General features: G+C 48.5%; 2 protein-coding genes across 4 annotated transcripts in view; both read right to left on the minus strand.

Moving 5' to 3' along the window:
- Window positions 1–4834: 4834 nt before the first annotated feature.
- Window positions 4835–8581, minus strand: LOC125748301 (zinc finger protein ZFP2). The gene is made up of 3 exons (XM_049024278.1): window positions 8256–8581; window positions 7093–7737; window positions 4835–6836 (listed from the first exon to the last, which is right to left on the minus strand). Exons 2-3 carry the CDS (start codon window positions 7631–7633, stop codon window positions 5392–5394), a joined length of 1986 nt encoding a protein of 661 aa, XP_048880235.1. The 5' UTR covers window positions 7634–7737; window positions 8256–8581; the 3' UTR covers window positions 4835–5391.
- Window positions 8582–8860: 279 nt separating this feature from the next.
- Window positions 8861–25690, minus strand: part of megf8 (multiple EGF-like-domains 8) — a 30156-nt gene continuing 13326 nt past the window's right edge. For all 3 annotated transcript variants that reach the window (XM_049024236.1, XM_049024238.1, XM_049024237.1), the window contains 22 exons: window positions 25153–25337; window positions 24758–24971; window positions 24361–24601; window positions 24023–24155; window positions 23593–23834; window positions 22131–22241; window positions 21930–22048; window positions 21391–21628; window positions 20855–21026; window positions 20607–20770; window positions 20387–20522; window positions 20035–20266; window positions 19301–19427; window positions 17628–17838; window positions 17134–17348; window positions 16658–16853; window positions 15598–15766; window positions 15246–15438; window positions 14979–15149; window positions 13979–14109; window positions 13062–13194; window positions 8861–12144 (listed from right to left, as the gene is read on the minus strand). In XM_049024236.1, the coding sequence (XP_048880193.1) occupies window positions 10675–12144; window positions 13062–13194; window positions 13979–14109; window positions 14979–15149; window positions 15246–15438; window positions 15598–15766; window positions 16658–16853; window positions 17134–17348; window positions 17628–17838; window positions 19301–19427; window positions 20035–20266; window positions 20387–20522; window positions 20607–20770; window positions 20855–21026; window positions 21391–21628; window positions 21930–22048; window positions 22131–22241; window positions 23593–23834; window positions 24023–24155; window positions 24361–24601; window positions 24758–24971; window positions 25153–25337 (5203 nt within the window). In that variant the 3' untranslated portion in view covers window positions 8861–10674. The remainder of the gene's footprint in view (window positions 12145–13061; window positions 13195–13978; window positions 14110–14978; window positions 15150–15245; window positions 15439–15597; window positions 15767–16657; window positions 16854–17133; window positions 17349–17627; window positions 17839–19300; window positions 19428–20034; window positions 20267–20386; window positions 20523–20606; window positions 20771–20854; window positions 21027–21390; window positions 21629–21929; window positions 22049–22130; window positions 22242–23592; window positions 23835–24022; window positions 24156–24360; window positions 24602–24757; window positions 24972–25152; window positions 25338–25690) is intronic.

The raw sequence follows: 25690 nt of genomic DNA on the forward strand, positions 1-25690 counted from the left end.
AATAATGCCGCTAGTGAGTACCGGCAGTTTGGAAACGTAACTCAATGATCTTTCTGTTTTTTTTTTAAGCTAGTACTGACAATTTAAAACCTATTTGTGTATCTCACCATACAGATGTACGTTTTAAATACAGTTATTTCGTGATCTAAATTATCCATCCATTCATCCATCTTCCAAACTGCATATCCTATTGGGTCGCGGGGGTGTCCGGAGCCTATCCCGGAAGCAATGGGCACGAGGCAGGGAACAACCCAGGATGGGGGCCAGGATGGGGATCTAAATTAATAAATGATAATTTCTACTTTTTGATACCATACTACTACTGAGACAATGTCAATTTAACAGATTTCCAATCTGACGTCATTTGCCCATCACATTTGGCAAGATAAATATTTACTATTTAAATATAATGTGACACAACAGTTACACCAAAGATTTTTATATTTGTGATGAACACAAAAGTCAGCCCTGAGCTTCCAGAAGACTGTAACATATGAACAGGGGCAGTGCTAGAGACTAACCCAGACCAAGTCAATTATATTAAAAATTTTTTAGAACAGGTGGTGCAGTGGTTAGCACTGTTGCCTCACACCTCTGGGACCCGGGTTCGAGTCTGCACCTGGGTTACATGTGTGCGGAGTTTGCATGTTCTTCCCATGTCGTCGTGGGGTTTCCTCCGGGTACTCCGGTTTCCCCCCACAGTCCAAAAACATGCTGAGGCTAATTGGAGTTACTAAATTGTGCATGTGTGAGTGACTGGTGTGTGAGTGTGCCCTGCGATGGGCTGGCCCCCCATCCTGGGTTGTTCACTGCCTCGTGCCCATTGCTACCAGAATAGGCTCCAGAACCGCCACAACCCAGTAGTATAAGTGGGCTGGAAAATGAATGGATGGATGGATGGATTTTTTAGAATGCCCACCATACCCATGTAATCATCCGAAATCCCCCACCCCCCCTTTACAGCATATGAATAACCATTGGGTAACAGGACAAAAAATTTAGAAATAAGGTATATATCCTTCAATTCATCTTCCATCCATCCATCGATCCATCCAGTCCAGTCCAGTTCAGCATAGGGTCATGGTGATATATAAAATATCAAACTACCATAACGGACACAGTACCCGACTTGGTTGTGTACGCACAGCAAAGCATGTGTTTCTTGGTTTACAGGGAGCACATTGGACTTGCTGTTGACAACCCTAGTGGAGACATGAACAGTGGTTGGTGGTGAGTGCTAGAATACAGCGCACATATTAAAGTTGTGACAAACTGTGAGCCCAGACACAACCTGTAACGGTGTACTGTAGGAACAGCAGGGTACCACACACTGAGATTGCATTGCTATTACGAGCTGCAGGGGACCGACCTTTTAGACTAGAAATATCTGACCTGTGAGATGAGCACAGGCCAAGGCCTAGTGGGATGAGTGCTTTCCGTTCATGGGAGTCTGTGATTTTAGACTTCTTGGGACTCCCAGTGAATAGAAGTGTTCTTTTTTGCACAGTGGCTTGGTACCTGACTGATGTGCTGACCAGCGCAGGCTGGGCCGGAGACAGACATGATCAGCTGATGGAGAACGATGGGGTCGTGCTGAGAGTTGGTGAAGCTGAGGGCATCCAGGAGGCTGGCTGTGTTCTGAAGTGACTGAATTTCAGTTAGCTCACCTCTCATCAGCTCACAGATGTCACGCTTTTTCCGCTTCCTGTTTGTTTTACTTGGCCCCTCTTGCCTATTACCCTGCTTCTTTCGCCCCACCGGTTCCCGCCTCACTTTCCCAGCTCCTGTCTCTGATCCCTCTCCACCCTCGCTCTCTCCCCCTCCTCTCTCCCTCTTTTTCCTTCGTGATGAATGAGCCTGTCCGCTCCGTGCGGTTCATATTTACTGAGCAGGGTAGAGCGCACTGTCAGTCTCTCTCTGCCCTTCACATCTCTATTCTCTGCTAAAGAGACTCAGGGAGCAAAAGGTTACATTTGAGCAGGAGGCGGGGGAGATGATACTCACAGAGATAGTGAAGCAGGAGGTAGGGGAGACAACGCTCATACAAGTGAAGCAGGAGGCTTGGGAGACGATGTTCATAGTGAAAGTTCAAGCAGGTGGCAGGGGAGATGGTGCTCATAGACATAGTGAAGCAGAAGGCGGAGGAGATGACCCTCATAGTGAAGCAGGAGGTGGGGGAGATGGCGCTCATAGACATAGTGAAACAGCAAGCAGGGGAGATGATGCTCATAGCGATAGCAATGTCAGACCTGAGCATCACAATTCATATCAGTGGCATAAACAATTTATGTCAATTTAGTAGCAAAGTAACATAAAATGGACAGCAAATTTGAAAGTTGTATTAGTTAACAGCTAAAGACCATAGCATTGTAGCAGCTGTTTCTTTGAATTTGCGTGGTTATCCATTTCACACAAACACGGTCAGCGCTGAACCTCTTTTCTGCCTTTAGTCCACTGACTGTTTAATGGGTTATTAGACTTGTACGAAATATGAGAATAACATTTGATTGTATAAGATTTTGACCCATGTGACTTATGTCTGGGAGAAGTAAGTTGTGGCCCCTAATGGGACCAGAATGTCCACGAAGTGACTGACCTTCCATTTCAAGCGGTGCTCCAGGAGGACTGGCGTGAAGCACACAGCATGACACCAATGCCACGTCCCGTCTAGAAGCTCAAGCGTACTGGATGGTCAATGCAACAAAGTTCCATCTTGGGGATTTCCTCCCAAAATAAGATCTTTAAAAGAATTTCTTTGGATTGATTCACTTGTCAGGACTGTCAAAGTGACATTGCATGCCACCCAAGAGCTTCAATTTTGTCTTTTCACACAGGGTGGAAGATGTATGAAATGTTATGTTCATGTGTGTCCAGGATAATAACTGATGAAATGACTACTGCCCATCTTGGTACAGCAATTCAGGTGACTGTCATTGTTCTTCATTTCAGCGACCCTACATGGTTGTGCACCCTGTACTTCTGCATTTTATTTTGGATCCAGAAACCCTCCCCTCCCCAGATGAAACAGTAATGAAATTTTTGTCTTATTTCCACCCTGGACCTGTCCGTTTCTGAAATAGTAATCTAGAATAAACACCATTCTCATTCCTTCCCACCCCCCCCCCCCAAGAATATAGTTCTGCTCATTTAACTATGTGTATTTCACACTTATTTCAACTCTAGGTATCAAACCCTGAGAGAAGAAAAAGAGAAGGAGGTACGAGGAAAGTAGAGGTGAGTAATGCTCATGGCAGACAGGGTGTGAACTCACACAGATGAGTTTGACTCAGGAGCCAAACTGAAATCCTTGCACTCTTGAAAGTACCAGTTGACAGCTATCTATTTCCCTCTGGTGGTGAAAGTTTGAATTTCATACAAATTACCTGTCGATCGAAACGCGAACTAATCTCCCTTGTTAAAGTGGAGCTGCTGAGGACATCCAGCATTGACACAATCTGCTATTATACATGCGACAACAGACGTGGTACAAGCTTTATATGTCAGCATCTGCCTGCATTCACTTCCATACACTGCATCCTCATTCATACATCTCCTTATTACTCATTATAGACAATTTATGTCAATCTCCTATATGAATTATTTTCTCTCAGTATGTGTAACACACGCTCATCAGAGTCCAGTACTCTAACAATTATTATAGTGACGAGAGACAAATTAAACAACCACTCCATTCATCTTTTACCTACCACCCCCCCTCCAAATTGACACACAATGAAGAATGGACACAGTTTGTAGAAATATTGATTCCAGAACCAAACAAAGGTGCACTCAATATTACTTACCACTAAATATGTCTTTGTTATCAGCATGGACTGCTGGCTATGGATACACTTTTGTAATTGTGTTCATTGAAATGATACGCTTGTTCCCATTAAGCTGATGTGACAGTCCCGTCTCTGGAACCAGCAAATCAGAGAGGTTAGCATTTAAATAAGATGAGGGGTCTATTTTAATGAAACAAAGTAAGGAAAATAACACCCTGCCAAAATGAGTCACTAATACAAATGCTAATTCTTGCAAAATATGTTTGGCTATTTGCTAATATGCAGTAGTTTATAAAAACCAACACAGAAATTCATTCTGTAAATTGCCCATGTAACAAACACAAAAATACCTCTCCGATATTTACAAATTAAATATAAAAATGTAACTGTAAAAACAGATTTATCAGTGCAGTGAACACAAATCACATACAATTTAGGACATAGCAAACATTCACCAGTGATTAAAAAGGACCTAATTTCTGTTCATGCCAAACACATGACAACATGGACCAAGGTGGATTTGAAAAGCTCCTGTCAAAATACAGGAAAAAAAAAAAAAAACACCGTCAGGCCTCTAACACTGGAATACCCCTAAGTTCTCAAGATGTCTGGTCCACTACACGTAGCAGAAAAGCTTTGTGAATAAGCGACACTGAACTTCTGGGGTAGGAGACTTCAGTCACTGCGTTAAAATATTCTCTTGGGCTACTGTGGTGGAACTTCTTGCTGTTTATGGACTTTTGACTGAGTCAGGGGAGGAAGTCTACAAGGGAGGAGTGATGACATCATTGGGTGGAAATAGGATGAGAAACCAAACAGTTACAAGATCAGCATGGTTTACTGGTCAAAGAGCTGGGCTGCCCAGCTGTGAGAAACGCCTGAAGTTACCGTCACTGAAACATACTGAGAACATCAATTCTTTAAATTTGTCAAGAAATATTTCCAAATCTTCAAGTTTCCATGTGCAACTGAATCAAAATTCAGACCAGCACAACCCAAACCACAAGCATGCTCAACACATCTTACAATGCAATAAAAGCCCTCTTAAGTGGAGACTGTCAACAATTTATTTGTTCTTTCGTATAACCACATTGGAGCCGAGATGAGACGACTACATAATATTTATGTAAGGACATAATGACACATAACCACCAGAACAGGAGTCCATAGATATTACAGGCACACATGCATCACTCTTTGGCTACCGATTAATAATCTTTTATGTGGAGAATGACTTGAGTAATTTATTTCATACAAGGTGATATGCAAGGCTTTTAACCTTTTGATAAACGCTAATGGATGAGCATTATGTTCACACGAAGCAGATCTCTACATTAGCAAATCATCGGTTTAAATGATTTTTTACCAAATCAACTGGCCTCACACTAGCATAAAATACTGATGTGGTTTAGACTGGTAAATATTTGCCAATAGTCAAGTTATTCACAGCAGAAAAACAACCAAGGATGCTAGTAAAAACTAGTATTTCCTCATTAGCTAGCTACAGAGCGTCAGGTTCCAGAAGGCAATACACTATTGCAAAATAAATAATTGGTTTCATAATTTATTTTGATTGGCGTCGACAGATCGCAGATATTAGATTAGCTTAGCTAGCATGGGCACTGCTACTTATGCTCCTCTCTGCTGGAGTCGATCTCTGGGTGGCGTCCCAGTGCACCTTGAGGTGTGAGGAAAGGTGGTGAGGCCGGCTGAAGCTCAGTGGGCATTGCGGACAGGAGTACGGCCTCTCCCCTGTGTGCGTCCTGACGTGAACCTTCAGGTGGTGGATCATGCGGAAGCTCTTGCCGCACTCCTGGCAGCTGTAGGGCCTCTGTCCCGTGTGACTGCGGCTGTGTTTGCGCAGGTCGCCCGAGTTGCTGTAGGTGCGCTCACAGTCGGGACAGGCATATGGCCTCTCCCCGGTGTGAGTGCGCCGGTGCTTGGTTAGGTCACCCGACTGGCTGAAGCTCTTGCCGCAGTCACCGCAGCGGTAGGGTTTCTCGCCGGTGTGCGTGCGCTGGTGCGTCTTCAGGTGCTGTACACGATTGAATTGCTTGCCACAGGCGGTGCAATGGTAGGGCCGCTCACCTGTGTGTGTGCGTAGATGCTTCTTCAGCACAGCTGCCTCGCCGAACTTCCGGCCACACTCGCCGCACTGGTGGCTCTTCTCCTTGCTGTGCACCCGCTGGTGAGCCCGCAGGTTGCCCATAATGGCAAAGTCCTTGCCACAGTCAGGACAGCGGAAGGGTTTCTCCCCAGAGTGTGTGCGCTGGTGCGTCTTCAGGTCCGCCTTATGGGTGAAGCGCCGAGTGCACTCGCCACACACGAATGGCTTCTCGCCCGAGTGGGTCAGACGATGGGATGTCAGGTGGCTCATCCTGCCAAACTGCTTGCCACAGTCGGGGCACTTGAAGGGCTTGACGCCAGTGTGGATGCGCACGTGTTTGGCCAGGGAGCCCCTCTCAGCAAAGCACTTACCGCAGTCAGTACAGGTGTATGGCCTCTCGCCTGTGTGCGTGCGCATGTGCACGCGCAGGTTCTGCATGGTGCTGCAGGTCTTGCTGCAGACAGAGCAGAGGAAGCTGCCATCAGCAGTGGTTGTGGGGCCCGTTTCCGCTTTGGTCTCAGAGCCGGGGCACACGTGCGGCCCACCCAGAGTGCCAAGGCCCTCCCCACAGCTGGCGCAGGTTAGCCGGCCGTCCCGGCACACAGTGGCCAGCTGGTGCCACTGTTTGCAGTGCTTCTGCAGGCTGGCCAGGTAGTGGAAGCTGCGGGGACACTGCGGGCAGGGGTGTCGCTTCTGTGGGGGGGTGCTCGGGTGCTGACGGCGTGCGTGGACAGCTAGCTGGCGGCGCAACGGGAAGCCGAGGCCACAATCGGGGCAGCTGTGTCTCTCCAGGGCCTCTGGGCTGCCTTCGACTTTGGAGGCTCGGCTTCTGAGGAGGGCCTGGTACTGCAGCTGGTGGGTCCATTTCAGGTGCTTCTCCAAGTAGGAGGAACCAGTGAAGGAGACAACGCAGTGGGGACAAGGGAAAAACTGGGGAGGGGACTCTGGAGGTGACACATAGCCGAGGATTTGGAGAAAAGGAGCAGGAGAAACAGAATAAATAAGGAATACAATGGATTTGAACAACTGCATAAATCAAGAATGTGTGATTGTACATTCAAGTAGAGTGTTGTCCCAGTGCTAAGAAACACATGAGCTATAAGTATGAATCTGGCTGGGAACTTTATAGAATATATTAGCAAATATTTAGCGATTCTCGCTAACTCCCCCCTCAAGCCCCCAACCCCAGACACATCTCACCGCTGTCAGTACGATGCTCATCATAAGCTTCTTCTCGATCCCCCTTGAGATCTGATGACCCATCCCCCTGATCTTCTTTTTTGACCTCAAAACATTCATGTTCTTTCTTGGTCTTTCCAGTCTGGCATTCAGAATCCAGAATGGGTTCGGTTTTAATCAGGATTGATTCCTGTTTGGCATGAATGGGATCTGGCTCCAATTTACTTAAAACAGGCTTGATGTCTTGGGGCCTCAAAATTTGTTTCTTGCAGTCACCTTTCAACACTGTGCCTGAATCCAGGGACTCCATTTCCACATCATCCTCCTTTATCTGAATGCTGTGAACTTCAACTTCATTTTGTTCATCTTTAATGTGGACGGTCTCCTGTTTCATGAAGGCAGGGTCACTGTGGTCCATATCAGTATGACAGCGAGAAAATGCACATGGACCACAACCATGTTCCTTTTTAATTAACCTGCCCAGCTTATGGGCTTCACAGTTATAACTTGACTTGATTTTGACAGCACAGAGTTTGGAGCTTCTTCTCATTTTGTTATCCATGCTTACACTCCTTGTAACCAAAGCTTGCTGGCCACAGATCTGTAAATTCCCTTTAAAGTTTATGGTATACAGCTGGAGGGAAAACCTCTGCTTTTCAATTTTATCTAAAAGAAAACAGCAAGGGGCCCATGAAAGGATGCACATTTTAAATCGCATATTTAAATTTTGCATTATTTTCAAACTTTTGTGAAGTACATGAACACCATTTTAGGCAAGTCAAAGAAAATGTTTTCATTTTCTGTTGTAACTCACACACTCAACTAGTACTCGACCAGGCGAAACGTGCTTTGATACTTATCTTAAGTCTTTTCCATGGCTAATCGAAACAGCTACGCCTCTGTTCACACTCCATGGAGACATAGTACTTCCTACTTAGGGTGCTCTAATTAGCAGGACAGCGTAATCAGATAAAGTAAAAAGCACCGATTTGCTTCTGGGTTGCACTGATAGGTGGAATTACTTTAATTAGTAAAAAGATGAGAACGCTTCAAGCAGGATGCCATGCTGTCCGTAAATAAGTATATGACTACTTATGGCTGCCAGGATATGCAGCTCACGATCGGATCAATAGCAAGTAGCTTATGCAAGCTCAGTGGCACTCGGGCGTCCAGGAAATACTTACCAGGCCTATTAACGTTGGAGACTCCTTGTAATTCATCCTTCGATCGCTGTACCAGTACAGCTCAGAAACACGGAAAGGAGAGTAACCAAACAAACGACTAGCTAAAGTATTAGATGGCAAGTCGTGCAAAACTGAAAACCTGCAAAACCGATTTATAGCTAAGTGTAGACGGTTGAATATTTTACGTTGCTTATCACGCTTTATGAAAACGGTAACATCAGGATTGCTCATTCACCAATTTTGCTCCATGAAATACACAGCGCTATCTTTGCAAACGGTAAAAACATTACCCACCACACACCGGAAGAATGATGCAAACTTATTGGGATTGACAGCCCACGTGGCCAATCAGACAGCAGACGGTTCACGCGAGGGCACAGAAATGGAACAACGTGATAGGTCAGAATGTTTCCGGGCCAAAGCTCTGATTGGACTAGCAGATCAGACTGTGGCGTTCAAAGCAAAACTGTTTAAAATATTTCACACGCCAATGTCATAATTAATTTTAGAAGCTTACAAATGTTTCAAATGAAAAAATAACGTAACGGATGTCAAGTCACGACCCCTTATATATATAGGACATACAGAATTCAGTACCACAAAAGTCGTAATCTCATTTTAATATTGTGACAGACTACAAATTGAACGACTTTCAAAAGGAAAGGAGAATTATTAAATAAATAGACACGAGTTCCATTAAGTTTCAATGTCATCAATGCGGCGGACAATGTACGTGCCACTAAAGCATTCCAAAATGAAGTCAAATTAAATTTCATCACGTTCCACACGGCATCTTTAACGGAAATACACTGAATGAATAACACACATGACTATCACTCGGATACATTTGTCAGCAATTTTTTATAAGAAAACTGACTTCACAAAGCAAATGCTCACCCATCTTTAAATGTATGTTTTTTCTGGAACAAAACTGTAAACGATTATTTATGCATTACACTTGTCTCCAAAACACTGTACTTCATGCAGTAACAGAGCCATGAAATGATACAGGCCTACTGTTCAATTATATCATAGAGTGTTATGCAAGTAATATCGATCATAGGTTGCAACCCAGGATTAAATGAGAGCGCTCGTACGGCACAGTCAACGTCTAGACGTACAATAAATAAAAAAATAAAATGTAACAGACAATACTGAAGGTTTTCTTCTAGTGTTTAAGTCAGTTGCTTTCATTTCCTTTCTTTCTTTAATCAGGAGCATTTAATAAATACTCCGACCTACAGAACCCCTAATCATACCAGGTTACAGTCATTCCAAAGTTTATCCCTGACTTTAAATGAGGCAGTTATAAAGAAATCTTCTGAATATCGGTTATTAAATGCGACGGTGAAACATGCAGAGCAAGCAGTCATTTAGTGTAAAATAATGACATTTTTATGCATAAATAAAAGACCTCCACAAAAAGCGAGATTGACAGACAGCGAAGGTTTCGTCTGGACCTTCTGACAGAGAATGGCGTAATGAGTGAACAACCCTAAAGCTGCAAAGGCAGAAATCTAACCTCACTCACTTTATATAATGACTCATATCACAAAACTTCAGCCATCACTGGAACCACTGCCAAAAGGAAAAGTACAACTGGTGACTCAATATATTTGAGACAAAACTGACAAATGCTTATGCAGTTTGAGGCAAGTGCAACATCACCGTCGAAGAAGAATATATTAAAGGCTTAGGGGGTCACATTTCGTCTACAAGAAAAGGCCTGATGGGTTTGAATAAAAAGCTCCTTGATTATTATAATCTGATAACAGACCAACCCTGTATTCACATCTCTTAAATTTGATAATAAAAGTGTAGGTACTGCACACGTGCGGCATCTTTAATGACTGATGAAATTTCTCTAGGATTTCACAAAAAGGCTTCTCATACCTCTAGGTAAAAAATAAGCCTAATTCTATAAATATTGATATTCTCAAAGGCATAAGCTCTCAGTTCTCAGTTAAATGTCCATTTAACCTTGTTGGTGTGTTTATCATGTCAGACTGGTCACCATGCACCTATGTTATCCCTGGAGCCAATTGGCAGCACTCTCATGATTGTCACTTTCAGAAATAAAGCATGTTGGTTCTCATTCCCTTCATATACTACCCCACCTTCTCCTGTGGCCTCCCACTGGCTGTCCACCATGCTTCTGCCTCTCCTCTGGCGACTAGGTGATTCCAATGTGATCAGAGATAGTTTGTTTGGGGAAATGTGAAGCATTGTGACAGTGGAAACACAAGTCAACCTCCTATAATACATTATATACAAATAATCAGAGGTCTCTTTGAACTGGCCCATACAAATCAGCATACTGTCCATCGTCTCTTCACCATCATGACCTTCATCACCACCACATATCTCCCATCGTCCATCCCTCCTTTCCATCAGTCATCTTTGTATTCTTCCTTCCCATTCACATGGCCATGGTGGTGAGATGCTGGTGGCCCAGGAGTCCCTTGCGGCCGCCGCCAGCCCCTGGGTGGGCCCCCCCACTGCCGTGGCCGCAGTACTCCTGCAGGTTCTGTCGTAGTGTGACCAGGGCCGAACCAAGGCAGGCCCGATTGGGTGCCAAAATGCCACCCGGCAGCTGAATAAGGAGCGTGGCCACCCCAGCCATGCCGTCATCGGTGGGCTCCAGCGTGATGGGCCCCACTTTGAAGGAGGAGTAGGAGAAGCCCAGGAGCTGCGAGAGGAAGGGGTCAGAGCGGCAGAAGTGCTGGTAGCCGCTGTGGGAGGACGGATGGTGCTGTAGGTGTGAGGAGGGGGTTCCTGCCAAGGTGGAAGCGTAGTGCTGAGTGTTCAGGTAGTGGAGGGGCAGATGCTGGCCACTGTTGCCCCCGCTGAGGGACAGGTGGTGCAGTTGGTGACCCGCGGGACCAGAGGCGGGGTCGTGTTTGTAGGACACACCCCCCGGCCGTCCGCGGGGTCCCATCATGACTCCACCCAGCTTGTTCGTACGAGCATGAGAGATAGAGATGGGGCCGCCAGGCAGGCCGCAGGATGGTAGGTAGATCAGCTGCGGCTCCTCAGGCTCCAGGTAGACAGTGAGTTTGGCAAAGGGCCGGGACGCCATCTTTGTCATCTCCTGGATGTGTCGCCGCTGCTCCCGCCGAAAGTCCAGAAACTGCTTGACCTTCCAGAGGAGCACGCAGACTGACAGGAAGAGGAAGAAGCAGGAAAAGAAGACAGAGAAGAAGACAAAGAGGTCGATGTGGGCCTGGTCCTGGCGGAGGAACAGGAGGCCCTGGGACTGGCCATCATGGGCCTCAGTGCCAACGCCTCTCAGGACAATGTAAAAGCGGCTGGACTTGAGCGAGTGCACCTCATGTGGGAAGGTGATGACCACCCTGTCACGCACGCCACGCACAATGAGCACTGTCTGAGGCTTCCACACAGTGATGTAGGAGATGAGGCCCTGGGCCCGCTCCTCGCGGATCTCCCGCTCCGCAGCCGGTGACTTGGCTTGCAGTTGGAGTGGAGTGCTGGGGAGGGGTGGCGGGGAAAGACCCGAGCTGGAGTTGGTGTAGAGCTTTATAGGCGATGGGGGTACCTCCCCCCGAGGCACGTCATCCTCAATCTTCACGCTGTGAACGCCCGTTTGCCGGTCCACCTCCACAATGAAGGTGTCATGCGAGTTGGAAACGTAGACCTCCACCTCCCCAAAAGTGACGTCGATGGTGACACGGATGTCCACATTGGTGAACTTGGGCTGGGCCGCGAAGAAGACGGTGCGACCACGTGGCAGGTTGCGGATGTTGGGCTCATGGAAGCAATTGGACTGCGAGGTGGGGTCAAAGCAGCACTCATGGTCCACGTTGAACTGCCGGTAGCACTGACGGCCATTCACCGGAGTACCATTGAAGGAGTCCTTGCATTTAGCACACTGGACAAAATGGGGGGAGTGAAACAGTCAGGCTATGAACAGCTATGGCACTATATTAAGGCAATAAGAATTGAGAAATACTGAGGGTCATAAACCACATAAACAGAAAACACTATGAAAAGGTACTCTGATTACTGACGGTGGTGCTGTTGGGTCAACCCATTAGGTGGCACAGGTAGCCACCTAGGACACTAAGTAAATCCATTTAACTTCTTCCCCTATGGTATGCAATGAAGTACTTGTACCCCCTATAGTGCTGGCACAGAACAGTTAGGCAGTGAAGGGTGCTTCTAGAAGTATTGGCAGTCCCGGCAGTGCCGGCAAAGAACAGCTACATGGTGTAGGTGCTGCTAGGAAGAGCTGCCGGCCTTTTTTTTTTCCAAAGGAAAACGTAAAATTATCTAAATACAGAGATAAGTGTAAACTGGTATTTTTTATTTTATTTGTCAGTATATTATTTAGGGGCGGCATGGTGGTGCAGTGGTTAGGTTTTGATTGCATTTCAGTTTTCAAATCAGTCCTAAATTTAGCAGGGTTGTAAATGAGCAGGGCGGCATGGTGGTGCAGTGGTTAGCACTGTTGCCTCACACCTCTGGGACTCGGGGTCGAGTCTCTGCCTGGGTCACATGTGTGTGGAGTTTGCATGTTCTCCCCATGTTGTTGTGGGGTTTCCTCCGGGTACTCCGGTTTACCCCCACAGTCCAAAAACATGCCGAGGCTAATTGGAGCTGCTAAATTGCTTTTACCCAGGCATTGACCGGGGGTACTATGTCAGCTACAAACTTCCTGCTCTGTGTGCACTGTCATCACATCCCCCATTACCAAGCAGCAACACTCAAACAAAATAGATTCAAGGTACGTGTCCCAGTAACACTGGCTAAAAAAAATGATGCTCCCAGTCACGTTCATTCATGCACCTGCTGCTTGTAGCAGTCCTTCCTGTCACTCTGAGAGCTGGTCAGGCAGGAAGCAGTCTCCGTGTTGTTCTGGCAGGGGCAGCCTGTGCCGTCATGCTCATTGCAGGTGTCCGCATGGCCGTTGCACTGACACCTGCAGGACAGGAGGAGTTATTGCAGCACATTAACCCCAATTGGGCCATTTCCCCATACCCTGCCTAGGAAGGTTAACATCATCACAACAGAGAAGAAGTGGTTTTAATGATCAGAACTGCTAACAGGTCATAGGCTTTGCTTTTTTATTGCAATTTGTTTGAGACTTTGCAATTCATTAGCCAGTTTTCCACATCATAGTTTGTGTTACCATGTGTCAGTGTGGTTCACAACCTCATGATTAAAGTATTCTAGTCAAATACAAGAGCATAAAATGTTCATTGTATATTGATACATTTTCAAAATGAGATTTTAGATATCACCTACTGTTTATATCGATATACTTTCATCGTGCATTGAAATTATAACCCTATTAAAGATTTAACAGACCAATAGTATTCCTTTCCTGGCTGTAAGCAACATGAGAACTGAGGTTGCGGCGATGTGTTTACAGCTAAAGTCTGACACATATTTGTGTTTTGGGTATCGGACTGGTGCCATCTCTAATACTGGTACATGCCAGTGATTGTATCTCATCCACATATTTTCCTCTACAGTTCTTGTACCCAGCCAGAAATAGCAATTATGCAATCATGAGCCTGCAGATTTTAGTCAATCTCATTTGCTTCAGTGTTACCCACGACACTTGAAGAGCCAGATAATTAATGATATCCTCATAACGGACAGCGGGCAGCTCACAACCACTTTGCTCTCAGTGTGATTGGGTCACAGCTAATAGAATCCAGTTCCTGGACAGAATGGGGCACAGCCCAGCCCACACTCACTTTTCACACTTGCCCTGCAGCAGGAAGTAGCCGCTGAGGCAGGTCTCGCATTTGTCCCCCACGCTGTTGTTCTGGCAGTTGACACACATGGCACTGACCTCCGTGGGGCCCTCCATCACCCACTGTGTGATCTGCAGGGAAACAGCAGACAGGGATACTGTCAGGAAAAAGGGGGGACAGACAGAATGGTATACGAGGTGGAGGGAGCCGGGGAAGAGAAGAAATCTGCCCCCCATCTAGATGGCGCTCTCTCTACACCGCCTTAGTCCTCATGGGGGTCTGACTGGAACTCGTCTTCTGCCAGGTTCTTACAATGTTTAGTATTGTTTAGTGGTGGTGAGTACTAGGGGCAGCACAGTGGTACAGTGATTAGCACTGCTACCTCACACCTCTGGGACTCGGGTTCGAGTCTCTACCATGGCTCTGTGTGTGGAGTTTTCCCTCTGTCATCATGGGGTTTCCTCCGGGTACCCAAGTTCCCCCCCACAGTCCAAAGACTTGCTGAGGCTAATTGGAGTTACCAAATTGCCCATAGGTGTGCATTTGACAGATGTATGTGTGTGTGCCCTGTGATGGGTTGGTGTCCCATCCTCCATGACAGGCTCCAGACCCCATGAATAGAACAAGTGGTTATAGAAAAAGGATGGATGTTTAGCGCTGTACAATCCTTGCCTATAATACTTTGCACAGTAACTGTTGTTACTGGCCAGTCACTGGACAATCATCCTAGCTGTGGTAGTTAGCTCCTTGAAAGCTGCATTGCACGGCACTTGGCACAAAGCATCCGCTAAAAAATACATTAAAACTATAAATTTCATAACTATAAGCATACTAATTATGTAAATGTTGTATATTTGGTTTTGAGACTCATAGAACAGATTAGAGAGAACACTTAAGGTCTATTTTTGAACATGCTGCACGGAAGCATAAAGATAAGTGGGGGGGGGGGGAGTGACACAGGGGCATTCTATGCATATATATCAGAAACAAAGTTGCCTACACTTTCAGGGTCCAGCAAGAACTCTCTGGGATGCTCCAGCGCCCGCTTGTGCTCCTCTCGGGACAGGCACACGGCACTGTTGCCCTGGCAGAACTTCCGGCAAGGCTGGCACATACCGCCACCGAGCGCTGAGCCCACAAACAGCGGCTTGCATTTCTCGCAGTGCTGGCCCTGGGAGGAGGGAATACATTGGGGGCCGGATCGTGTCAGTAGAATACTTCAGATTGCATGTGTGATGTCATCTTGAAGGGGGTGAGGCGTGCTCACCATGGTGTTGTTGTGGCACTCCAGACAGACATCGGGCTGGGTGAGGCTGGCGCAGTCACTGTGCTTATTGCAGCGGCACTGTGCTGAGCAGCTGTCCCCGACAAAGCCAAAATGGCAGTGGCACACGCCCGGTGACACGCAGGTGCCATTCACGCAACCCTGGCTGCACACGGGCTCGCACTGGCCTGACATGCTGGGGGAAGAGCACAGAATCACAAACTGTAACCCAGCCCACACAAGTGGTTGCACTGATCCAATACACTGTGGGAGAGTGCAATATTATTAATCCTAACTATAACCCTAACACTAATACTTGCACTAACCCTAAAACACGGGGGGGGGGGGGGGATACCTGCTGAGCACGTAGCCCTGCCTGCAAGTGCAGTTGTAGCCCTGTGGTTGGTCATGGCAATCCTGCGTGCTGTTGCAGTGGTGGTGCCCATTGGCGCACTCATCCTCCTCTGGGCAGTGCAGAAAGGACCAGCTGCTGTTCCACTGTGGGCAGACATCCTCACTCACGCCTGAGAGAAGTGGGGAGAAGGGTGGGGAGAGAGACGGGGGAGAGAAAGGTGGTAAAGGGAGGTGGGGAGAGAGACAGGGAGGGAGGGTCACGCTGGGTTTCCTCAGGTAAACCAGCCAGTGTATATCTGCCCGGCCATGTTCTCCTGCCTCGTCACTGGACGCATGCTCACCAAGCCCGTGGGTGTACATGCTGAAATAGGTGCCTGGTGCTATAGCCTCACACCTCTAGGGCCAAGAGTTGAAATCTCAGCTGTGTGTGTGTGTGTGTGTGTGTGTGTGTGTGTGTGTGTGTGTGTGTGTGTGGAGTCTGCATGTTTTCCCCCTGCTGCACAGGTCGCCACTGGATAATCTGGTTTTAGTGAAAACACTCTGAGGTGAACTGGTGACTGTGTGCACTGTGATGGACTAACATCCCATCTGGGGAGTCCCATGCCGTGTGCTTCCTGGGACAGGTTTCAAGTTTGCTGCCACCCTGAACTGGATAAACGGCTGGAAGAAGGATGGAAAAGAACGATTCCTACAGTTTGAAAAACCCATCAGTGTCAGCGTCTGTGGCTCATTGAAGAGTCTAATGTAGTGTCAATTATTTGGAACACAAAGGTTAATCTGTACAGCAAGAACAGATTTCTCAGCCAACATTCTTTGACTCTGAAGGAGAAGAAAGACTACAGCGGTTCAATGCTTGTGATAATTAGTTCAATTGAGTGCTTCAGAGGCTTTGCCAGACCGAACATTTGAAAGAAATGTAATCTGGTTGGATTAGACTTTTGAATCAGACTTTGATCACTCATCCATTTTGCTCCTCTCTACTTACACAGTGGTGACTGACACCAGGCTCATCCAGTCAACTTGCACATTATGCAGTGATCACTCCCCTGTCTCATACTCACCCTCCAGGCCACCATGCAAACAGCGCCCAGCCCCATTGCCCCCACGGGTGGCACACCAGCCGCACTGGGGCCTAGCAATGCACTGGGAGCACTGGGTGAGCTGCGAGCACTGGGGTGAGCAGGAGTCACCCCTGGTGAGCAAACGGCCACACTGTCCGGCCTCGCAGCGGAGTGGGACAAAGGACGGGCTCATGCACTGAGAACGGATGACAGAAAGGGGGGGGGGAGAAAACCGAGACATTGTAATACAGAGTCATGACTAATTAGGCCGCTGCTGAAAAACACAGATACAGCATGTATGAGTCAGTGATAAGTCAGCGCCACAGCCGCCACCCCTGCCCCCACCACCGTGATGAGTCAGAACCACACCCCCAACGAGTCAGAGCCACGCACCCTGTCCCCCAGTCTGCTACCAGAGCCATGCCCCTGCCCTCCCCCACTGTAAGAGTCAAAGCCATGGCCCCTGCCCTTCCCACCTGCTGCAGGGCCACGCTCCACACACACTGCTGCCAGCCGCCGTCGGAGCCCCGTGAGCCCAGGCAGAGGCTACACGTGCCCAGGTGGTGGCAGGGAGGAGGGCAGGGCAGTGGCGGTGACGACTCCACCTGCATGGGAGACACATTGAGCAGGGCATAGCTGAAGCAGGTCCAGTCGTAGGTGGGGTTTACGCTGAGGATGCGGCGAGTCTCGCCTGGGGGGGGCACAAATCAAAAAACCCACAGTAAGACAACTCATCTCAGGGCTTTGGACAGTTTCAAACAAAGTTACTTATTTAAGTGGCATTCTATGCATATATATCAGAAACAAAAAACAAAACAAAAATAATGAAAAACACAAAACAAAACAGAACAAAAACACTGATGGATCACTGTGGAAGCACACCCCAATCCACACCAGCTCATCTAGTTCTAGTCTATAGCATGTGTTCATTTCAGACCCGAGGGTCAGGCTCACCCACTGCACCACTCACCTGTGCGCTTGAACTGCCGAGTCCACATGCACTTGCCTGAGGCAGTGCACTTGGGGCAGTCGGACGCCTCGCAGCTAGTCTCCGTGCAGTTGCTGGACAGGAAGATCTCCCGCTGATTGATGCGGCAGTCGTGCTCAGAGGTGCAGCTGACGGAGCTGTTGATGCAGGCTCCCTCCGGGCAGTTCGTGCACCACTTGCACTGGAGCGCTGGCTGGAGGTGTCAGGTGTCAGAAAATGGGCACATACGGCTCCACACCACCATGTTGCATAGCCAACCACCATCCAAAAGCACTTCTCTAAGATTGCCCACAAAGACCTTCTCTCACTAAACACGAGAGATTAAAACTATACAAGAAATCAATCAACACACAACATGAACACACACAAATCAGCAGTTGCAACAGCCTGGCATCCCCTCCGGGGGACACCTTGTGTCACACACAGTTTTCCGTACATAAGCAGCTGGAAGACGGATGGATTAATGGAAGCAGCAGCCAAAGACAGATGGCTTTACAGAAAGGGCATGTGTATCATAAAGTGAACAGCAACAACAGCCCCTGGCCTCACAGTCCTCATCAGGAGACCTTGGCCAGGAGCGTCATATTGCAATAGAACTCGCCCTGGCTGGCAGAGATTGCCGTCCTTGAGGCCTGCTCACATCGCAACAGAATTCATCCCAGCATGCCGACAGCACCGTCCATGAGGCGGCTAACATTGCAACAGGACTCTCCCCAGCCGTCAGAGCGCTGTGCTCGAGGCCTGCTCACACCATGACAGGACTCGCCCTGCCCTGTAGGGAGCACCAGCCTCAAGGCCTGCTCATACAGATTTTTAAGTTTCCATTTCTGAAATCTCTCAACTTTGTTTACATAATTTGTTTTTCATTTGTAAACTGTAAAATCAGACTAAGCAACAAGTACATCAGTTACAAAATAGTGCAAAGAGGATTTAAATGTGAAACTACATTTTCAGGGATATGCTAAGCGACAGATGTGACAACTTGCATGATATTACCATGAGATGTCAGTCCATGACATAAGAGTACATGTCCCTAATGACACTTCAATAAAATATTTTTATTAAAATGATTTCTTCAAAGTTACTTCATAACCCAATATTCTGAGAAACCTGAGAGACTGCCTTCACATAAGAATCATATTTGAAGAACTGAGGCAAAATCTCGACAGTAACAACTATGTTTGTGTTACTCGACAGTAACACAAAAAAATCCACATTCTGTTCTTCATTAACATCTTCACCCCATTCATCCTCAGTGCCAGCTAAACCACTCCAGAGAGGCCTATTACACAGGGCAGGGTACAGCCTAGACATCCTGCTAGGCTGAGGACCACATACACGCAAGGTAATTTCGAGACATTAGTTCTCCTAAAGCATATCTTTAGAATGTAGGAGAAAACCAGGGCATCTGGGGCCAAGCCAGAGAAGCATGTGAAATGCAGACACAGAGCTGGGTGCTGGAACTGGCCCACAGCCCTGAAGGCATAGATTATGCCACCAACTGAACCACCATCTTTCATCAGCTTTACTTTTCAATACCTTAGTATGTTATAATATGTATAATGTAACACTAAAGGTCATTATGCTTATAATCACAAATCAAACCAAGAACAAAGAGCAAGAGAACGGGAGAGAGCATTAGCCGTCTGCACTACCTGCGTGGGGTTGGAGAAGGTCTTCGGGTGCCGAGCCAGGCACTCGCTGCAGGTCTTCAGCCGGCGGCATTGGTCAGGCAGGCGAGGCGTTGGGGAACACGGAGACTGAACATTCTCACAGCCCAGCCTGAGGTGGACAGGGGAGATCGCTAAGGTACACATCCTTTAGGAGACCGGTATTAGCTTGTTTCCACCAATACAGAGCTGGTGCCAGGTTGGTTCTTGCTCGATGCCCAAGTACAGAGACAGTGAGCTTTGCTTATCACTGAAGAGGTTTTTGCAACCTCTCATTCCCCAACTGCAAACTGGGACACTACAACTCTCTGAAGGACCGCCAAGCTATCGGTTGACAGAGGTTCGAAGTAGCTAGCCTAGCCACAAGGATAGCCCCGGGTGCTATCGGATTGAGCTTCTGTTGGCGAAACTACATGTTGTGCCTGACAGATGCATGCCGCTGGCCTTGAATGATGAGACTCTACGTGCCTTTCTGACTACAGGATTGAGGTAGTACTTTCACAGCCTACAATGACACAAATATGAAGGAAGGTTCTGGAATTGTGGATCACAAAGGCACAGCAAAAGTGACATCCTGGAGGGTACACGACTTCCTGTATACCCAGTAACACAACTCACACAGCACAGTGCCACCATTAGATGCATCTGAAGAGCGGTTTTTCTGAAATCCCATGTTCATGCCACTCTAAGGGGCCTGAATGACTTTGCAGGGTCCGTACCTCTCAGCTGTGTCAGAGGAGGTACAGCTGCTCCTGAACCACACGCAGCTCCCTGTGGTGGCGTTGCAGGCCTCGGAGGTGGGAAGCAGGCCGCAGGGGTCAGCAGGCACAGATAGTGTCAGTAGGCGCCCCAGAGTCACTCCATTGAAGCCACCAGACAGGAAGAGGCGGCCCTCCCACGCCACCATCGCCAGAGATACCGACTTGTTGACCGGCTCCCCAACTGCCAAGACTAAGAGGTGGGGGGATGGAGTAGGCTTGACTCAACTGGTGAAGTCAGGGCCATCATGTGACCTAGGCTGTCACATGACCAGGGCCATCACGAAAGCCCACACCAGCTTAGGGGACACACCTGGTTGTATCCAGGTGTTGCAGTTGATCTGGTAGAGAGAGACACTGTTGCTGTAATCCTCTTCTCCTGTCCTCCCTCCTACCACCACCATGGTGTCCTTCAGCAGGGCAGCCGCATGGAAAAACCGCGACAAGGGCTAGAGAAAGCCAGACAGCCGTGTTAGCCCAGCGCCACCTTCCAGACTCCTTTGTTGCAGAGAGCACCATCCTTGTGGCAGTACCTTGTTGCCCTGGGAGGGGACCAGGAGGGACCAGGTGAGGTTAGGGTAGTAGAGGCTGTACAGCTCCCCCGAGGGCTCCACCGATTCTACATGAAAGCGGTATCCGCCAAAGACGTACACGGCATCTGTCTGCTCATGGTAGACCGCCGAATGTCCATACAGTCCTGAAGAGGACAAGACATAGGTCAGATGGTCAGTCATTATATTCCAAGGACTGAAAATGCATTTACTGCTCCCCTGTAGCTCACCAGTAGGGGGCGTCCCAGCATGTGCTGCAACAGTCCAGTTCCCACTGTCCAGGCTGAATTCCAGAAGTTGATGGTTGAAGCCATTCTCTGGAGAATATCCGCCAATAAGGAGGGCCGACGTGCCATGACGAATCGTGAGGGTGTGTCCAGCCACAGGGGGCAGTATTGAGCTCTACAGGAAAGTAAATGGTAAATTAATTGCATTTATATAGCGCATTTTCTACTCCTACGAGCACTCAAATCGCTTTACAATTTTGCCTTACATTCACCCATTCACTCACCCATTCACACACCGGTGGCGGAGGCTGCCATGCAAGGCGCCAACCTGCTCACCGGGAGCAATTTGGGGTTTAGTGTTTTGCACAAGGACACTTCGATGGGGTCAGGAGGAACCTGGGCACAAACCTGTAACCCTCCTGCTGCCGAATGGTAGCACTACCTCCTGCGCCACCATCACCCCAAGGAAAGGAAGGAAATCAAGATGATACACACAAAGCCAAACTCACCAACAAGCTTCAAGGATATTTGCTCCTCACCTTAAACTCCTTCCACACAAGACTGCTAAGATTGAGGGCCCAAGTGTCCATGGCAACGCCCTTTTGCGTAACCCCGCCCACCACCAGCATGACCCCGTGCGTGACTCCCTGGGTGCCAGCTAGAGGTTCCTGGCTGGTCAGGAGGGCAGAGGCATGGTGATAGCGGGGGCTGGGAGCCAACCCGTCTTCCACAATGCTGGTCAGCATCTGTGTCCATCGATGCTCGGACACAGAGTACCTGTGAAAATAAGTCATAATGAAGACTTCTAAAAGCCATAATTACTGCAGGGTTTGCATTAATGATGGCAGAGACTACTGGCTACGGCTAGTGATGCTACGTTAACCTGCCCCAATATAGCGTATTTCATCATTCAGAGACAAAATACTATCTTCTCCATTCCTATAAGTCCCAAGTTTACAGGGCCGTTTTCCACGGAGGTGGGGACGGTCTTAAAAGGAAACTATATTCATAAGCGCTAAGCCCCCTCCAGCCAAAGAAACAATAAACAAATAAGAATATTAAAGTGAGCTGTTCACACCTGTAGACGTTTCCTAGCATTCCCTCCGTGAGCGACAGACCCCCATACATCCAGAGGGTCCCCTGAGGGCCCGAGACCATAGAATGACCCATCCTCTGGAGGAACCTATGAGCCTGGTTCTGAAAGAGCAAGACGGAGTTAACATAAGACATGAGGGCAGGGGTACCGCCGTGGGTGAGAAGCCACGGTCGCCCATCTTACCGCTGTCATCTGAGTATCCAGCAGATTCTCCCACAGCAGGCTGCTGATGCCCGTGGGGGAGGCACAGTCAGGGCCAGCCCAGCCCTCCGAACATTGGCAGATTCCGAGAGCCTGCAACAAAGGGGGGGGGGGAAGCGTCAGGACACGTGCCTGATAGGACACCTATCACAGGCAGCTACACTCTTATCCTATGCAACGCCAAAGCATGCGTACCTCCCGAGATTCACATCAGACCATTATCTTAACGGCAACGTTTTAAGGCAGACAGTATAGGAGGGGAGGGTACAGGTGCAGTGGGGGTACAGTACAGGGAGTACGGGCACAGGGGATACAGCAGTGAAACTCCATGGCAGGTGCAGCAGATACAGATGTTTCTCACAGTTCATTATCAGGCCTTCATCATTTCCTTGATGACCTCTAGCCATCCTTGCTAACAAATCCGTTTCATCATCGGCTGCCCTGCATCAGGTCCTCCTACATCCCTGCTATCTCAACATCCACACTTTAGTATTCGGTAGACTGTTGATGCAATATGTGGCCTAGTGGGCTAAGCCTCCGTGCCTGTGATCAGAAGGTTGCAGGTTCAAGTCCGGCCTTGGCAGAATAGTCACGTCTGCGGGGCCTTGAATAAGCTCAAAGTTGCTGTGGCTCTCAAGCTTGCTGTATGGAGAGCAAGATGGGGCAACGCAAAAAAGGAATTTCCCCACGGGGAGTTATGAACTGTTACTATTCTTTTCTATTCATTCTTATGAGTGAAGGAGGGACTTATTTTCCACCAGCAAAATAATAAACTTCCACATCCCTAATACTGCTTTCCTCAATGACAGTGCAGTGAACTATCAGAGCCCCAGTCATGACAGTGCAGCACTCTGTGACATTCCAGCTGTTTTACATCGATTTTAAACTCATATGGCCAGCAAAAATTCTTACAAAACACAATACAGTGCAGATTGGTCAAATATGGCTAAAAGAGGCAGCAGTCTAATACTAGTCGTCTTATAGTGCACCTCCAAGTCCCTCCAATCGTAGGGCATCTTACAATGGCTAATCTCTCCAATTGTAGGCTTGCAATGCTGACTCCATAACCAATTTCCAGGGACCTATAACCCTTTCTGAACTGACGGCCACTCCTGCTTCCTGAGGCTCTCTGAACGTTCCTTCGATCGCAGTCTGGAATGTTATTTTGCATGTTTCTCACCTTGAAGGTAGGGTTAGGGTTAGGGCCACCTTACATTCATCACGGCCAATAACTCATTAATTGGGTAACCCAGTACCACATAATTTATGATCCCGATTACTTGCCTCAATGACATCTCATGCACACTGCAGTCTCTGTATGTTGAATTCATGCTTTTGCACAGATTCCCATTAGTTTCAGTTGCAGAGGAGCTGATCTGCCAATAAGGGCTCTCAGTTCGACCATTAACCGGGGATTAGTGCAGCACACCGGGGGTTCACTCACTGTAACGCACATTCCCCGGCCCTCCTTGGATCCACAGCCTGCTGGGCACAGGAGCCTGTCGCAGTGTGGCCCTCCATAGCCCTTGGTACAGCGGCACAGGCCTCCCCGGCACTCCGCTCTGCCCTGGCAGGGGATCTTGTCCTCCGCCAGCCCCTCCTGGCACCGCCGTACCCAAAAGGAGGCGTTGAAGCCCTGGGGCGGCCCAGAGGAGACGTTGGCCTCAAAGTACACAGAAATCACCCCTAGAAGGTAAAGTAATGGCTCAGCCCAGAGGGACAGGGAGAAAACAATCTGGCAAAAAAGCACTCCAGAAGAACAGAAGGGGAAGCTTCATAAAAGGAATTTAAACAACTTCAGATAAAGCGAATGTTCTTAGGGTATAAAATTCATGCCTATTCTTAGAAAGGGATAGAGAGAGCGTACAAATGACCTGATGTTGCCTCTACGGTGACAGGCATCGTGCGAGTGGTCCCGCAGAATGCTCCAATCAGGTTGTGGTCAGACTGCACCACCCCGTTGCCAAGGAATCTGGGCAGGCCGTCGAAAACGTACACGTAGGAGCTCTGTGAACAAGACACAACAGTCATGTGACTTCAGCCAGGGCAACGTCTGTGCAGTGTAATGAGAGGGCTTCTATGTGCACTGTGGGAGGGCTTAAATCCCAGTCCTCAGCCAGCATTCCACCGGGCTGAGGTTTTGCGGAGGGAATGCTTAATTTATGAAAATATTTTTCAGTTTAGTACGACCCCTCACGTCCATGTCACTCACAGGGCATGGCGTGCGGGAGTCTGGGTGCAGCATGAGAGACACAGGCGGACACTGTTTCCCCGGGAGGCAAGGCGACAGGTCCTTGGTTACAGAGAGCACCCAGAGGCAGTGGGACAGGCCGCCCTGCGCACCGGCGCCCCCACGCCAGCCCAGCGAGGCCGACAACAGCGGACTCTGCGAGGAGGGTGAGGACAAAAGCACCGAGCGGCCCTGGCACTGGCGGAAACACGTGCCGTTGTTCCTGGAGGAGGGTGAGGGCCAATTTGGGAAGAGAGAGCAAAACAGAGCGGGAGTATAAGTCGGAGACGGTGAGTCATGGCTAGATCCCTCACCCATGTGACAGAGATGAGAATAAACACACAAGCTACAGTGGGCAGTAGGTGGCGCCACTGCTTACCGTGGGTCCCCATAGAAGCCCGGAAGACAGCTCTCGCACTGTGGGCCCTGGGTGTTGTGGGTGCAGTAGCACAGCCCTGTCTGATTGTGGCAGTAGCCCCGTAGGGGGTCGCCATGCCCATTGCACTGGCATGGCACACAACCCTCGCCCCCCGCCAGGGCTGAGCCGAAGCTTCCTGGTCGGCACTGTTCACACTGCAGGCCTGAAGTCCAGTCTGCGGGTGGGGGGGGGGGGGGGGGGGAGGGCGGTGGCATATATAAGCGTAATATCAAAAGGAGAGCGCTCCGACACACACACACACACACACACACACACACACACACACACACACACACACACACACACACACACACACACACACACACACACACACACACACACACACACACACTGACCCTGGCACTGGTCACAGATGCCCGGTGCGGTGACGCAGGTGCTGTGGAAATTGCAGCCGCAGTCCACATCACACTCGACACCGCTGAGCACCAGGGTGGAGGGATCCGAGGTCCAGCCCAGGGCGCACTCACACTCGAATCGTGGACTGCCGCTGCACCTGCCTTCCCGACACTCGTTGAAACAGCTGTCGGTAGAGACGGTGAATTTATTAACACCCCCCATGGGGATTTCAATTTAAGGGAAGTACAGTGAGCGAAGACCACCTGGGGTCCGCTGTACAAAGCGTAGAATACAGTGACGCAAAACATGCTGTTAGGGTATATACAGAAATGCAGGTTACATTTAACACCTTTTAATACATTTAATACTTAATATTTTTTAGAAACCCCACGACATTGAGTTGTACCAGTTTTTAAACAAGTTTCAAACTGATTTAAAGATTTATAATATTACACAATCTTGGCCTGTACAATAGAATTTAAATAGGGAACATGGGTCAACAGAATAAATTTAGTGACTGACATCTTGCAATTGTTT

This window comes from Brienomyrus brachyistius, chromosome 9 (assembly GCF_023856365.1).
Source record: "Brienomyrus brachyistius isolate T26 chromosome 9, BBRACH_0.4, whole genome shotgun sequence".
Taxonomy (NCBI): Eukaryota; Metazoa; Chordata; class Actinopteri; order Osteoglossiformes; family Mormyridae; genus Brienomyrus; species Brienomyrus brachyistius.

What these genes read in the sequence shown, in the direction of transcription:
- LOC125748301 (XM_049024278.1), bottom strand. Translation starts at nt 7,633, where the DNA reads ATGGATAACAAAATGAGAAGAAGCTCCAAACTCTGTGCTGTCAAAATC. An exon ending in TGAGCATCGTACTGACAGCG is followed by an intron (nt 6,837 to 7,092) that starts GTGAGATGTGTC and finishes TGTCACCTCCAG; the next exon opens with AGTCCCCTCCCCAGTTTTTC.